Source organism: Mya arenaria, chromosome 5, assembly GCF_026914265.1.
Source record: "Mya arenaria isolate MELC-2E11 chromosome 5, ASM2691426v1".
In the NCBI taxonomy this organism is placed as follows: Eukaryota; Metazoa; Mollusca; class Bivalvia; order Myida; family Myidae; genus Mya; species Mya arenaria.
In genome coordinates this window covers 38075945-38093086 of record NC_069126.1, presented here as the reverse complement: position 1 = coordinate 38093086, position 17142 = coordinate 38075945, and the positions used below count along the sequence as shown (strand labels likewise).

General features: G+C 36.2%; 1 protein-coding gene and 1 long non-coding RNA gene across 3 annotated transcripts; one reads left to right on the top strand and one right to left on the bottom strand.

The window, feature by feature from the left end:
* Positions 1–383: 383 nt before the first annotated feature.
* On the bottom strand, positions 384–4572 carry LOC128234633 (uncharacterized). Its single transcript, XR_008260983.1, has 4 exons — positions 4442–4572; positions 3095–3268; positions 1155–1316; positions 384–786 (listed from the first exon to the last, which is right to left on the bottom strand). It is a non-coding gene; the product is annotated as an uncharacterized LOC128234633 (long non-coding RNA).
* On the top strand, positions 3731–14911 carry LOC128234632 (uncharacterized). 2 transcript variants are annotated; one of them, XM_052948988.1, is made up of 6 exons: positions 3731–3802; positions 8300–8377; positions 10250–10891; positions 11311–11469; positions 11766–12206; positions 14774–14911. In XM_052948988.1, exons 3-5 carry the CDS (start codon positions 10334–10336, stop codon positions 12165–12167), a joined length of 1119 nt encoding a protein of 372 aa, XP_052804948.1. In that variant the 5' UTR covers positions 3731–3802; positions 8300–8377; positions 10250–10333; the 3' UTR covers positions 12168–12206; positions 14774–14911. The 2 variants fall into 2 exon arrangements, with proteins under 2 accessions (XP_052804948.1, XP_052804949.1); XM_052948989.1 differs by lacking the exon at positions 3731–3802 and adding an exon at positions 4044–4103.
* The last annotated feature ends 2231 nt before the right edge of the window (positions 14912–17142 follow it).

Genomic DNA, 17142 nt, shown 5'->3' with positions numbered 1-17142 from the left:
ATAAAAGCTTTACTTGGTTATGGTTTTGGTGTATTTTGTGTGGCGACGAGCTGCCTTATTCCAGGGCGGCAATGGCCGCCCGTCGGCACAATGGGGTCTACGTATAGCCTAGAGTAGTTATAAAAGCGCTTAGGGAGGACACGAGTCAACGGGGCGAAGGCGAACTTGATCTATCTCCTTAAACTATCGCATGATGTTCCCAACAGGTCGATTCCTAAAATGCTTTTAATAATACGGTTTTATCGAGGCGGCGATGTTTTCTATTAAGCATATATTGTATTGTCGGTAAATAAAGAGTATTCTTGGCGGATTTATTAAAGAAAATTGCGAACACGCGTCTAGTATGTGCTTGTTGAGCGATTGCACCTTGGAGATAACTTCCTTCTGAACATGCATGCGACGAATACAGTTGTTTTATCGAAAAATTCTTGTAGATCTGAGCTCGTTTCCATACATATGTCTCAATACAAAATCTGCTAACCTTCATAACTTGTGAATGATAAAGATTGTATGAAATTTAAAAATATTTAATGTATAAAAATAAACGACCAAAAGTTGATTACTTATTTATACTGTGTATCATACAGTACTAAAACACATTTTTTTATGATTCTCAGTCCAAGAGATCACCCTAGGGACCAATCAGCTCCTCCATTAAAAACAAGGAAATCGCATTTCAAAGAATCCGTAAATGGATAGTTTTTGTGGCATTTTGATGTAAACTCCGGCTCAAAACGGTACCTTGAACCCGTCTATAGTAACGGTACGTATGCTGTTGTTCTGCATCTAGATAGACGGATATACGTGTTAAGGGCTACAAGTACGTATAAGCAAGCAACATTAAAACTGATGCCAAGAATAAAGAAAAATATTTCTCTCCTTAAAGTCGAACAAAGAAATGCATGCATGATGTTTGTATATTTAATTGCAAGGCACATAATGGTGCGTAGCTTGTTCTTGCCATTCAAAGATAGGTTACTATGTTTTCGCGAAAAATTCTGAAAACGTAAGTTATTTATCTCCATTTCTACTTTGAAACATTAATTCAAACAACCTAGATGCGTTCCCTAGATTTTTAGACTATTACATTGTCAGTTAGTGTCCACTCGCTTCCTCCGGCGATATGCCAGAGGTCGCGGAACGACTTCGTATACCTCCCTCAAGGGTACATGCCGCGAAGGCGCCCGCGGTCTGCCTCCAACGCGGACCATCCTCCACTCAAGAGCCTCATTGTCCAGTTAATTCCGGCAACCATCTTGGTGGACGCGGACGACTTAATCTCTTCCGGAGACGAGGGACAGGGTGCCCAGTTTGACCTGGAGAACAAGAGATTTATCGAGAGTCATACAGAACGGTAGGTAAGGCACTTTTTTTCAAGAAACATTCGATTGGTTAATTGAAGTATTCATGAGCGTTAGCCAATAAAAGAAGAGTATTCATGCGCCAGTTTTATACAATCGGCCACAAGTGTACATGGATGAAAATGATTTGATTTATCCGTGTGTTCATTTACATGTTCATCCACGAATGTGCTTAGTAAATATGTCTGATTTCTTGTTTTTTAATGCCAGTATATGTCATATGAAATCGATCCATTCATATGTATATACATGTACTAATATTCGTTAATTGTGTGTTCATGATGTACATTGTATTCCTGTCTCTCATCAGTGACATAACTCGCGAGGAGTGACGTACTCTATTAAAAAGAAGTGACGACATATACTCGCGAGAAATGACCTTGTACCGATGGCAATGGTCGGCGTGCTTCTCTATAAAACCACACGCACTTAACTGTTGAACTCTATACGACCAGACGGAAATGTCGTAAAATTGTACAACCTTTTTTCTACACGATATCTTTCGAACCCAAGCTATAATTAGGACTGAAAATGAAAATTGTGAATGAAATTAATACGTTGCACAGATACAATCATTTACTTTGATTCGAAACATATATGTTTCCATCTAAAACAAACGGCCGGAAGGACATGCATTATATTCTAAACAGTTAAGAAATTGAACAGACATCGACTCTATGCCGTTAAAAATTGGAAAGAAAATGTACTTTATACAGTTTATTTTACACTTTACAGACGTGTCAGAGGACAATTGTTGGAAGCTAAATGTATACAGCTATAAGTTTGACAGACCTTACAAGACGTCCCCACGTAAGGATACAGTAATAAATTTGATTTTTGACAGACATTGGACAAAATTGGCACATACATTTGACATTTACAAATTGGATAGATATTGGACTCTACAAAGTTACGAATTGGACAGTCATTACACTTTAAAATTCTAATGTATACGACTATATACAGTTACAAGTTGGATATACATTGGACTTTATAGTTATACAAGTGTTGGACTCTATACAGTTACCAATTGGTACCTACATTGGACTCTATACAGTTACAAATTGAACATACATTGGAAACATTTAATACTATGTTTTCAAAGACAAACACCCTTATACATAAACACAGTATTTAATGTTAAAAGAATGCATTTATAAATAGACCGTTTTGAACCCTTTGATCAAAATGTATGTTTGGTGCTAGAATGATTGCCTTCTTTGAGTCTGCAAATATACATGTATTCAGCTGAACCATTTAAATTTTAGAGGCTAAGGGAGGACAGCCATGTACATCATTCTTAACTTTTCACTTTCAGTTTAAAACACTTTCATGCGAAATCCTATTCACATATGATATACTTAAAGATTGCAAGACGAATGTATTATAAATTTGCCATCATTCTTTGACTATCCTTCTAAACATTACCAAATGTGCGACGTGCTTTTAAAACAAAAGTATTACACACACAGGCTTGTAACAAAAATGAACCTTCGATGCAAAATTTATTAATTATAATTTTAATGACAAAGTACATTTGTGAGTCAGCTGTTGTTATATCATACAAAGGTCTGAAAAGGGATACATCCAAACCTGTGGCCACAAAGGTTGCGCCTATATTGTCAAATGGTGTGCACGGCTAATAGTTTGCATAGTTTAATTAAAACAACAACAACGACAACAAATCCTCAAATACATATATATGGTTATACGGATTTATTTAAGATGCATACTATAATTTGCATATTTTAGCCGCAAACAAGGCCTGGTTCGTATTGTCACGGTACCGATACTTATACAGTTGGCGAGGAGGTCTGTAAGCGGTCCGGTAGCTCAGTCGGTAGAGCACTCGCCCTGTCAGCGAGGGTTCCGGGCTAGCCCCGGTCTGGATGCACAGTTTCCGCACCCTGTGACAGTATGAAAATATATCAAAGTCTTCCCGACAATTTTGTTCTTAGCATTCAAAAAGCAATCCCATATCATAGTCTAACTCTAACAGTGTAAGAGGTAGCAATGTTATCCATTCTTGTATAATAGTGTTCAACCATTTTAAGAATGTAACATTCTTACAGCAACTAATCATCAGTATTACACTCCTTTCATTTTCGCCACAATAGGTTGCATAGAAATTCATCTATTCAGAAACAAACTGTTATCGAATATCCCATGGTATAGACGAATGACATAATAGACTCAGTATTTGTATTTCGGTATATTTGCATATACTATATCTTCTATTCTAATTATTGTTATCTTTATTTACGGTGCATGCATCTGTGTGCTATGTCCGTAATGTAGCAGACAACTGGCCGCAGTCAACAGATTCAAGGTTTACTTTACGGTAAATTTACTGGCTGTGTCAAATCAAGAGTGCTTCTCACTGTATAGAGAATACTGACAGAACATACTGCAAGCTATGGCGGACAAGACTTAAGCTTAAGGTAATTAATCGTTTTTTAATCAGTTACATTTTACATTTACCTAAAGCAAAGTAATGAAATGTTTTGTTTTATTTTCATTGCATTATTATATCTATAGATGGGCATTCAAATGCGATAGATGATACTGATAAATGAAAACTAAATTCTACTTTCGTTTTCATTGAAATATTCACTGAATATTTCAATGAGTGAATATTTCAATGAAAACGAAAGTAGAATTTAGTTTTCATTTATCAGTATCAGCTATCGCATTTGAACGCCCATCTATAGATATAATAATTCAGTGACAGTAAATTAATTGGTAAACAATACTTGGAATTTACACTCTTGACTTATGTAGCCGACTAAGCATAATTATGTTACCTCATTATAAAAAGGCAGTGTAGCGTTTTGTGAACTATGAAAGGGAATAATAACTCAAATGTTTTGTTATTCTTATTCAACTTTCGATTTCCATACACATACAACTCACAGGTAGTCCAAATAATTGTACATTGACGGATTTGTTTTTAGATGTTTGATATGGCAAATCCTTCACGTACAAATTGTTTAGTATCAAAAGTGGGTAGTTGTTCCGATCAGGATTCCGGATTAAAGCATATAGCGTCTATAAAATATCATAAAAACAAGAAATATTACCAGATAATGTTATTTTATATTAGTTCCGTACACAAAAAATAAACATCCAACTTATAATTATGAGTTTGACGGCTTTTCTTCATTTCATTCTGTTGAAACATAACAATATATACACGAAGGGCAACTGCAAGGCTTCAGGGCACAGTTTTAAATCGCTCGGAACATTTCGGCCATGGCCGAATTGTTACGATTGTATAACGAGGTCTATCTCGAAGCTTTGTCGGAGGCGGCCGAGTTATTACGATTGAATCGAGTTGTTCCCCTTCGCATAACTGTTGTCTGTGTCAGTCAACTTTCGTTTTATTGGAAAGGTAAACAACTTGTTTTAATGCTTGTTAAGTGCAAAATAGCATTACACTTACATGGTAAAATATGAATATAACTCTTTATGAACAATTTCAATATTTTTAAAACATCCTCGTTTTTTTGCAAATTCCCGTTTAGACGTTAGGGATTGGAAGAATCCTGTATAACACGTCTATTATTTTAGACTCAACTCACAGGCACCTGGCTTATTGTTTGTGTCTTTAATGTTGATTTATATTATTTTGGGTACATGTGTATGTGATAAACTACACGTCTGAAGATATTTAATGGCTTTGATATACAAAAATATATTTCTTGTATATTTTATGGATCCCAGACATATTTCCTATTACCAAATCAGCCCAGTTTGTACACGGGCGGTTAAAGCAATTGCATTTTAGGGAAATAACCTAAGGAACGCACCATTTGACATACGCCCCTACCTCAGAACCGAAAGTATATTGCATAAACTATTTGCATGGGGGTTTGAGGTCCCTTAAGACATTTTTAACAATATGTAGTCGGAAATGGTGCGTTTTAGCGTATTTTATTGCTTTTTCCCCCACATGGGGAAACAGTAAACTTGGACTATTTTAGAGGGAGGGGGCGGGGGGGGGGGGGGCGCCGGGTGTGCCCCTCTTTATCCACTAGTAGTTTAAAGTACCAAATCCGACCCATCCTGTAGAACTTTCGGCCGCTAATTTCGGAAATCAGTTTGATCCTTATAATTATAAAAAAGAAAATTCTGTGTTAAGAAGCATAAATATATATTTTGTTTATTCTTTTATAATCATGGGCATAGGTGTCGGGGTCCAATCTGAGTTTTAGTGCGAGTAGGCAATTTGACTTATAACTCCAATACCCTTCATTCAAACACTTATTTCTTCACACAGTTCTTCGGGACCAACACACAATGAGGTTACATAACTCCGTTTTATCCTAAATGCAAATTATGGCCTTTGATAGATCGAATCACGTTTAAGTTGTACATCAAGTTAGGATATTTTACTTGTAAATCCCTTACCCTTCATTCAATAAACTTTACACAATTATTGACGAACATTTTACAATAGGTTACATAACACCATTTTATCATAGATATAACTTATGGCCCCTGCTTTACTTAGGCACTAAGGTTCTAGTTAAAGGGCACATTTGGCCCAGTTAAAGTTTAAGGGCAAGTTGGGATTTTCACTAATTACTTCTATACCCTTCATTGAACTGACTTAAAACTTTGCACAGTTGGTAACGGCGATCACAGAAATAGGTTACATAACTCCATATTAAGTTCCTAAATACAAATAATGGCCCTTGATGGACACTATTATATTGCTTTTGACAGGCGGTAATTACCAAAGTGAAACCTGTATATAAGAATAGGCGTTTTTTACCAAAGTGAAACCTGTTTAAGAATAGGCGTTTTTTACCAAAGTGAAACCTGTTAATATTAAATAACAATAAAATCTTCTCTCAATCATTGAAATCCTGGTTTTGTCGTATTGCGGTGTTTCTTGATTACTTTTAACTTTTAATTTTTATTGCTTTTGAAAGGCACATGTATATTACATCATTATTTTTTTTCATTTCTAAGACAAAGTGGCCTAGACGAAAGCTGTACGTCAACTTTTGTTTTTATAGTTTGAGATTTAAATCTGTACTCTTCACTTGAACTTGATGTAATTTTATTATACTTTATATATTCAGTAATCATTATATATATTTTAAATAACAATAACTTCGTAAGCTCATTTTTCAACTCAACTGATTTTGTTTTAAATATATATGATCAATATTCGTGTTCTAAATATGGCAATTTTTATGTATTTTTATTCTGAAGCTTTTTTTCTTTCAAAATTTATTGATAATTTCATGAATAAATGATTGTATGTTGAATTCAAAATTGTCTTATATCTTCTGTTGAAATAGAATTGAAATATTTCTCCTGTGTTCATATTATCTAAAATAACTGAATTTCCTCCTCTACTATAGGAGGCCGAAATATCTCATTTGAAAATCTGTAAGGGGCTAAAACGTCTCGAGTTAATGATTTTAAGGGGCCAAAATGGCAGCATTTGGTTTATGGAAATCTGTTCTGCTACCTTAATTATAACTCTGTTTTTATTCGCCCGTTTATGAAATAGGAAGTGTTTTAGTATAAGCTGTAGTGTACTGGTGGGCGGCGTCTAGTATGTTGTTTACTAAACAACGTACAAATGTAAGAAGCCTCTATCCAATCATCATCAAATTTGGTCAGAATTGGCATTATATCTCGGATTAGATTAATAATCAGCTTTATTGCTTGAGTCCCTTTAGAGTTATCGTCCTTCAATTAAAGAAATATCCTAAAATCGTCATTGTCCAAACAATTATTTAAGAATCCTTTGTCCATTTATCACAAATTTAGTCTGACAGATTGTTTATGAGTAGAATGTCTTGTTCAGGTTGGATTATAAGCCATGTCACTCTAGAGTTATGTACTTGAATTGACAAAAACTGTATTTACAGTGACCACTTTCTAAATTTGAGTGAACATACAACCACTTGCCACCAAACTTGTGTCCTTAAACAAGGACAGGCGTATTTAGTCACATTGGGCGGCCGCGCCCTTGCTTTTAATGATAGTATTTTTTCTTTCCTATTAAACATTGCAGCATTGTGTATTGTGTATAAGAGTATAGGTGGCAGTGTTCATGCTGTAACTTTTTTCTTCCGTGGCAAGATTGTAAAATTACTTGCCATATGTGTTCAACATACCAAAACGACGTGTCTCGTGCAAGACCCGTGTCCGTACCTCTACGGTCAAGGTTACACTAAGTCTACGTGTTTCTTCACAATGCAATGCTGCATATAAGGACATAGAGTATAGATTGTCTGGGCTTTAACCTTTTCATGGTCTGGCGACATAGAGTATAGATTGTCTGGGCTTTAACCTTTTCATGGTCTGGCCTTGTTCAAAGGTCAATTTCACATTCGGGGGCATTCATCACATTCTGTGACAGGTCTTGTTTTTGCTATATTTTTCTGTCATTTCTATATCATGGAGTTAAATAATGATAAAATAATTGGTTCAAAACATGAGAAAGTGCCTTTAAAAGAATAAGAGTTTCAAAACGTAACTAAATTATCTATATTCTGATTGACATTAATTTATTGATGTTAACAATATGACCAATTGAACCAACTTCAAAGGCTTTTCTACAATTGTAAGTAATGCAATTTAAACTACAGGGTCAGGCCAAGTGGTCAATAATGTAAGCGAAGGTCCTGTCTAGGGACACATTGCTGAATGGAAGAACAAAGAACGTCACAACTAAATAACAGTTATATATTAAACATCCATCCAAATAAGGGATGATCAGTGTTGAGAAGAAAATTGCATCGCGATATTTCCATCGTGTGTCGTGATACGAATTAGTAATAAAAAAATATGAACTTGTATTTTTTTTTATAAAATATATGCTATTTTCATCATTATTTCATTTGAGACAAAGGGATAATACTGATTAAATAGTATTTATTTGTGTTTGACTAACTTTTAGTGTCTTTTTTCAGCTCGACTGGCTCAAAGAAAATGACAGCGATACTACTCACCATTGGCGTTGGCGTCAAACCTTGGTTAAGGGTTCGCATGTAAGCACATTTAAGTCAGTACCTCATATTGCAATGAAACTCAGCTTTAAGCTTAAAAATAGAAAATACTAGGTGAGTGCCGTGGATGGAGGAAGTTTAGATGGCAAGGCGGAGGAATTTATCGGGTCAGCCAAACACTATAAATAACCTTTAAATTATTAAGGATCTTTAAAAATAAGGGGTACAACTGTTTTTTCCCTGTTGACGTCATCACACTCCGTATCCATGTTTAAATCGCCCCCAAAATAGTTCTCAAAACTGTTTAACAGTTTACAATACGCTTATAGTCAAATTCATTGAATTTGAATACGTCAATATCAATTCAAAACATAGAAACCTTTTAAAAGTGCATAAACATGAATTAGTCACCAAACATTATCTGATGATGTAACAATTATTCCACAAGTCACTGAGTACAGTACACGGGTCATGGTTCAAGATCACGAGTGTTTACAAGGGATCGTCACAATAAATTTAGTTTATGTTGATAGTGTCGGATGTTCAGAACTGCACCGGCAAAGATATAATTCATTTCTGTTGTAAGTGAGCTTTTGTCATTCACCACAGAAATGGAATTAACAATTGTTGAATGTTGCTTAGTTTCCAGCATTTGCGGGTGGGGTAAGCTTTTTACATCACATATTGATTTTCTGGTCGATTGTTTTGCCTCACAGTGTCATTATTATACAGAGTGATGGGACATTATAGGCGAATGATTGTTGAGGTCGGTTGCTGGCGGACTATTGATAAAATACTGAACCATTATTTGTGCTTTTCCTCTGACATTTCAGAATAGAAAAAAGTCCGTTGCCGCGGTCACATGACCAACTGACTGTAGATAAACATCACGTGGTCTTCTATCCTAATAAACTAAAATTTACACGGCACCTTGTTATTGTACCGATTTTTATGCAATTGACAGGATAAATTTCAGTTAAAGGTTTGCTTGTAAGCGCATATAGGTTATCTCGGCAATAACTTGATGTATTGCATTGCGACTTTACACAATTCTCCCAACCATCCATCATACTAAATTAATCAAAGAAGAAATCTGTATTTTGCAAGTTATGGCCAATTTTTTTTGACTAGATAATTATGGTCATTGTATGTAAGCACACTTAAGTCACTATCTCAGCAAATTCTTCCTGTTTTACAATTACACTTAAGATAAGTGTTCCAAATCATGCAACCTACATATTTTATCAAGATAAATAACTCAAATATTGCAATTCTAGGCTCTTAATTATGCCAGTAGAAGTTCTGATAAAGGAAATCATGTCAACACCCATAAGTCAATATCTCGGCATACATGATTATTATCATTATTGATACTTAGTTCAATGGTTTTCAATCAAGTAACAACGTATTGCTTATGTCTGGTTAAAATGATTTTTTCCACTTTTCAAACCACATCAGTGAATCTGGTTGACAAGAGTTATTACTATGCATTAACGGTTATTCTATAAATAACATAATATACTAGAAATATCCCACCGATGCGTAATGATAAGTATCGCTTCTGTTCCATATCGCAGTATATCAGCTTATCCAATAATATCAAACATTCCTAATCAAAATACCTTTATCACCAACTGCTTAAGAACGCATTAAACAAAATAGTAGCGCTTTCCACCACATTTTCATTTGAGAGTACATGTAATGCTTTTTTCTTAATGTTTAGGGTCATGTGTTTTATTAAGTAAACACGATTGAATAATTTTTCTTATTGCAATAGTTTGTTTACAGAATAGAGGCAAACATATTGTGTCAATAATTGTCATGTAGAATTACTTCATAAACATATTGCAATTATATTGCTTCAACACACATTGAAACACACACTGTTCTTGTATTGTTTCTTGTAACCATCAGGTAATTCCCGTGATTCCTGCAACGTCAGACAGTGTTTAGTCAGATTGACTTCTCTAGCCTGTCACCGCGCAGCTCAGAACACAAATGGCTTCGTACAAAGACATCCTTAAGGAGAAAGATAACCAGAACTGGCTAAAAGGATCCCTCGCCCTCAGGATCACCAAGTCTGGTTTACGAGGCCTTGTTGATGGGGATTGCTATCGCGTTCAGCAAAAGATCCACTCTTCAGTCCTCCTGGCCAGGAACCTCGCTGTTGGAACAACATGCAGCCTTTGTCTGACAGAACATCTCTTGCAGTGTCCAACAAAAGGACTCTGTTCACATCCGCGAAATTGCAAGTACCACAACTCTCCATTGAAGATACACCGACCTTGCCCCTCACAGATATGTGATGACTTTCGGGATGAAATATGCGCTGTCCATAGATATAGTGGGCCGTCCAGGAAGAATACCAAAGCCAACCAATGGTGTACGAACCATTGGCAAGTAGCCAAATGCTTTATGCCACCTGACGGCTATCACAACGTGACGTCGTACGACGAGACAGACTTCAATGGCATCATTAGCGTTATGATCAACTGTACAGAGTTCCAACGGCGTATGTCGTTCCCTATTGGCAACCAACCAAACGCCTTGACTGAGGTAATACTGAGGTATACAATGTATGCACGGGAATTAAAAAACGTATAACATAGGAATTTGGGCTTAAGGAAATAAGGCAATTGGCTGCAATTTACATTATATAAGATGTATTTGTACAAGTATTTGGATAATGTTTTGATGTTTGTGTTTGATATAGATATTGGTTGTGCGTAAACGTGTTAACAAGCAAAATAATTTAAAAAAATGAAAACTTATCTCTGATGTTTTATATTTGGACATTTGTATACATAAACAAAGCGCTTTATCAAACACAAACTACATAAATTAATAATTACGAGTGTTGGCTGTGACCCCTTTTAGGCAATGTCAACAGCTAATAGTTTTACACAAGCATCTTGAATATTCGGTATTTAGTACCTGTTATAACTACTATATTACATATATTATTTGAATTGTAGGCTCGTGTGATAGGCCGCAATATTCGCCATTCCCCGGATCTCAAAGTGACAGACACAGACCTAACCGAGTACTTCGCAGCTCTGAACGCGCTTCTGACAGACTCTACCTTTCTGGCGAGTGACATAGATGCCCAGCAAGCTGTCTTTAAACTGAAACAGGTTAATGTTTGTGTTTATTTGACACACAGAGCTTAACATTGTCTTTAAAATAGTTAAATTCTCTTTATTGAATTGTTTTTCTGTCAGAAAAGCAAATATATATGATATATTAAAGTACATCATTCTTTAAAATAGTTATGTCATTACTTAACATACTAGTTCTATAGAACAGCTTGTTAAGGAAGCATATATTGACTCATTGTTCATGTTATAGAGAATAGTTTTTAATAAGGTATTTAGCTGTAATGTTATTTTTCATATACATACGGTTTAAAGACCAATACTCTGGTTTACAGCTTGAAAAAGGCACCCTTCCAATAACGACTGAAGAAGTACGTGAACTACTAGAAGAAGCTAGGGCGACGGTAGAAGCTGGCATAGAATCTGGCAAACGTCAGTTAGCGGAGACTGCGGAAACAGGAAAGAAAGATATAGAAGGCGTTGTGTTTCAGGGGAAGCTTCAATTAGAAGATGCAACAAAAACAGGAAATAGCGAGCTAGAAGGCGTTGTGACGCAGGGGAAGCTTCAATTCGAAGATGCAATTAAAACAGGAAAACGCAATCTAGAAGGCGTTGTGACGCAGGGGAAGCTTCATTTAGAAGATGCAATGACAACTGCTAGGGTAGTCACGGAGAGAGGGAAACTCGAGATTGAAGACGCAGTGGCAAAGAGTTGGAGGAGGCCTTGCAGAAGATAAAAGCTCTTTCTTCCCTGTCAGAGGCGGAACAAAGAGAAGGTAAGTGTCTTATAGTCATACTAAAAGCACAAAAGAACATTTATTAGTAATAGTTGTACTATAATTATGTTTAACCGATTGACATTTTTTTATTGGTATGTGTATCAGGATATGGCCATTTAAGATACTGTTAATATTCCGTTCATGGAAAATAAGAATATTAGAAATACAGTCGAATCCTGTTGACTCTAACTCACTTGGCTCGTATTCCTCGTTTGCTCGATATGTTTTCAAAGAAATATTTCTTAAAATTTAAGGTGAGCATTTCCGCTTGTGTCGAACTTTCTGAATTTCAAGGTATTTAAGGCGTTCCATGAGAGTTTGACCCAACGTGTTTTTAAGAAAATGTTGTTATTAATTTAAAAAGAGGCTTCGCAGCCATAAATAGAGCATAGTAAATTACGATTCTGTGTCTCCAATAAGAACCATTACACAATTATGTGGTTGGTAGTTATAGACTTTTTAATTTAACACGGTACAGCTCAGCAAATTTTCTTATGTACGTGAAATTAGCGGCCTAGCGGCGTGAAGTTAGCGGCTTAGCGGCGTGAAGTTAGCGGCCTAGCGGCCCAGCGGCCTAATATGGTATCTTATTTCAAAGGCTGAATATATGCCTTTTCTTCTTAAACAATAATAAGTTACCTGTTTTTGTGCACAAAATATCAATTTTAAGCGATTTTAACATATTTTTCAAAAAAGGTTATCAAATATTTTTCTATTTTATAGCATGCAAACATGCCTGCTCTGCTAACAAAATGATATATTTGCTATTTATAAGCACAAAACAGTTAATTTATCATTGTTTAAGAAGAAAATGCATATATTAATACTTTGAAATAAGATACCATATTGTGCCGCTAGGCCGCTAACTTCACGCCGCTAGGCCGCTAACTTCACGCCGCTAGGCCGCTAACTTCACGCCGCTAGGCCGCTAACTTCGCGTACATAATTTTCTTCTATTTTTACTATTTTCTATTTTTTCGCTTTTTTTTTTAGAAAACAATTATTTTAAAGAATGACCAGATAATTGGTGACCCTTTGTTAATTGGTATTAAAAGTTAACGATCAAGTCAAACAGGACAACTGTTTAGATGAATAAAACATATGGGGCCTTGTCGTTAACATTTTCCTTCAAATGTCTCCGCCTCTGGTACCTGATTCCTTCAAATAAAAGAGGTTCCATGCTATATTCTGTGACCATACCAACCGAAAGTAAAACTTTGAAAATCTGCCCAGAAAAGCGCTGGCCCAGTTTCCAAATAATTATACAAAAAATGTTACTTATGTGACCATGAATCGAATTCCTAAAATCATGACCGCCAGGACTTGGGCTACTTTTCAATGTATGCAACCATTGAGTTGACTCGTTTTCGAAATATATTTACAGAAAAGTTCCTAAGATGACCATGTATCAAAATAACTTAAATATTGTAAAAGTTATGGCCCTTTGTATTATTCATAAATTTCATTTTTTAAAAGCCCGTAAACGGGCCGTTTAAAAGACGGCAGGTATTATAGTTTCACATGTGGCGTACGAGAGGCAGGCGTCCAGTATGTTTTCCGATCAATAATTTAACCCTTTGTTAATCAGGTGAGCGATATGGGGCAAATTTGACACTTTTGTTTTATCGACAGTTTATTAAGTTATGCTTAAGGTTTCAAAACACAAGTTAAACAATTGCTGTAAGTCCGACCGTTTTCCACTTGAAGATCCCATTTTTCAATGTAAATGTTTCCATGGTTTCGAATAAATCCCGCATCAGTGTTGGATAGAACCCATAATTGCTAAATGTTGACGAGAAGAATCCACAATGCATCATTACGGTGAATAATAGACGACGAAAAAGTGGATTTCAATACAATCAATTAAACTGACACAATACAACTTATTAAGCTGACATTTATATGGAAATGTGGCGATGTATGGGTTATTTTGTTTCTACTGTTACAGTTCAAGATGCGCTTGATGTATAGGGACAAAAAATGTATGGAAAACATGCAGTAATTCAAATCATTTTGATTCAGTTGTACCATACAACTTATTTCCTCTCAATACTGCAGTAATACGACGTTAAAACTAATTTATTTACAGAGTGCTTGCCCGTTGTGACTTTTCATTATCAGTCATATCATTTAAAAAAAAGTTCATGGAAAAACCAAGTTGATGTTTACAAAGCAGTTTTATTTTTATCTTTGGCATTTCTAGTGTTCTACGATTGTTAACCATTTGTTAATTGCCATGTTTAATAGATTGAACACTGCAGCACATTAACATACGTTTTTCTAAAAAAAATTAAAAAAGACATCCAAAAATGAAAAAGACCTCCACATCAAAGTCATTTTACTGCCATTTCCTATGATGGCGGCGTTTTGGGGTCTTAATCACGCTCAGTGGTAGCTCTGGTTTTGCCAGGTTAATTTCCGTTAGTTACAGAAAATGTGGTTGAAATATACAACTGTAGTAGTTTGTAACATTAATCAACATTTACTTCCAGTGCAACGTGAATATATGTAGCAAGAATGTATATGCATGCTATTTGTAATATGTATACTTATACTATTCACAGATCTACGTCAACGGCTAGTCAAGTACTACCAGAAGCAGCTCAACAGCGCGCCCATATCGCCCCTGCTATCGGACAAGGACGAGAGACTGTACAAGTTTTACGTCCCTCCGAAGATCGAGAAGAAAGACCACAGAAGACTTGGAGACGATCAAAAACAAAGCGGTTCTCCTATTTCCTCTTACAAACAATTTTTTTGTAGAGAGGAGGGATTGGCCAATACAGTTTTCGTAGTTGGTGAGGCGGGAATGGGAAAATCCTCATTCTCCGCTATGTGCACCATTAAGTGGGCAGCACAGTTCTCTGTATCGATGAAAGACTCTAGAGAAAAGGGTTTAGATCAAGATAGAGAAGAGAAGACTTCATTTGAACGGCCGCTATTGAACAAAAAGGGTTTAGATCAGAGAGGAGTGGGTGACTTGTTTCTACCTAACTATCGCGTAATAGCAAAATATAATTTTCGAAGAGAATTTCAAAAATTATACTTTTCATTGTATGCTGATGATCGATCGTATGTAATGTCTCATATGGAGGAATTTTGTGAATTAGTATCACAGCCCAGGTATGACCTTCTTCAAGATGAGGACACTCTTAAAGACATCGAGTTTATGTTTCATATTAAATTGCGAGACTGCTGTGAAACCTGTGAATTGTCCGACATGATTCGGGATCAGCTGATCAACATTATCTATCGTCAAGATGAGAAGGCCGCTGGCTACTCCACTATGATTAGTGTGTTGTCAAACCGAAAGTGCGTCATCATAGCAGATGGGCTGGATGAATGGTCACATCCTACTGAAACAAAGTGTTCATGTTCGATAGAAGACAAAGTTATCCCGCATTTATCGCAAACGTTAGATGCAACTGTGTTGATAACATCGAGACCCTGGCGAATGTCCCAAAACCGCGTTAAAGACACCAAAATAGGCAAATACTTGGAAATAAAGGGAGTAGCTAGCACATCGCTTTTGATTCAGAAAACGCTTGTTTGTCTAAATGTAAAAGTAGCAGAAGAGAAAAATTGTTTTGATTTTATCCAATTTGTTGCCAGAAGAAGACTGGCGCGTCTACTCTCTGCGCCAATCATTATATTGTTGCTAGTTTGTTTGTGGTTCGAGGGACTACACGAATCATTTTCTTTGTGTGACATATACGCAAACATATTGGACTTGATGTTTGGGAGAAAATCGCTTCCTGTGCTTAGTGTTTCGCTCGCACCCACTCCGTTGCTACAATGTTTCAAGCAAACTGAACATGTACAAAACTACTACAATATAGTTTTGAAGCTGGCACAACTTGCATTTGATAAATTGTTTTCGGGGGACCGAAAGTCATCTCTGGTGTTTCAAAATGTTGACTTGTTGACACAAGAGGAGCTCCTGTTCGTTCTGAAATCGGGCATCATGCGGGAAACAAAGTCGCAATCTTTAATAAGAAAATCATCGAGTTTCTCATTTATCCACAAAACTGTACAGGAATTCCTTGCTGCAGTTCACATTGCTCACCATACCGAGGCGGTTCAAAGAGTAATAAAGACAGATTTTCATGAAAAAAATGAGTTTTTAGCTTCTAAACTCCAATTGAAGGTCAGTTTAATATCTGACGTATCGCAGGTTTTTATCTACATGTGCGGTCTAAACAGTGAAGCTGCACACGATATGTCTGCTATGATGTCAACTGTTGTAATGGAAAAACGTGAACTATTGTTGTACGACTTTTTGGGTAACACATTACAACAAACGCTCTGTGCTGGTTATAGAGAGGCAAAAGCCAACAATGTACAGAACATTCAACTGCAACTAATTTACCTTAATATTGATTATTTGACTAGTGATTTGTCAACCTTAAAAACCTTGATATCGATGAACAAGTCTCAGTTATGTCATGTAACAATCCACGGGCTAAAGGACCAGATCAGCGAGAAGGAGCTCCAGGATGTGTTCATCAGCTCAAAGGACACTCTCACCCTTGTGGAATTACGTTACAGTAGTGGGCAGTATGACCTTTCTGCGTGCTGGCGTCTACAATATTTGACAATAGGCGAGTACAGGACATCCAATATCATGATTAATACGACTAGTTTAGTTGAGTTGACGTTATTGAATGTTTCAGAAAATGTTGAAAGGAGTATTTTACAGTCATTGGAACAAAACTGTGAGCAATTAATGAAGTTCACCATTGTGCGGATCAAGAACATTAGCTTATTTCGTAAGACACTTTCCCATCTGAATCATTTAAAACAAATAAAGATCATTGGTACAACCCTCGGTGATCACCCACTACTCCTCCCACCCTCTGCTACCGATGTTACCCTGTACCAGGTGACAATGTCCGCGCGGTGCTTGAGGGGGCTAGTGGAGAGGGTGGAAAAC

What these genes read in the sequence shown, in the direction of transcription:
- LOC128234632 (XM_052948988.1), top strand. Translation starts at nt 10,334, where the DNA reads ATGGCTTCGTACAAAGACATCCTTAAGGAGAAAGATAACCAGAACTGG. An exon ending in AACCAAACGCCTTGACTGAG is followed by an intron (nt 10,892 to 11,310) that starts GTAATACTGAGG and finishes TTTGAATTGTAG; the next exon opens with GCTCGTGTGATAGGCCGCAA. An exon ending in CTGTCTTTAAACTGAAACAG is followed by an intron (nt 11,470 to 11,765) that starts GTTAATGTTTGT and finishes TCTGGTTTACAG; the next exon opens with CTTGAAAAAGGCACCCTTCC.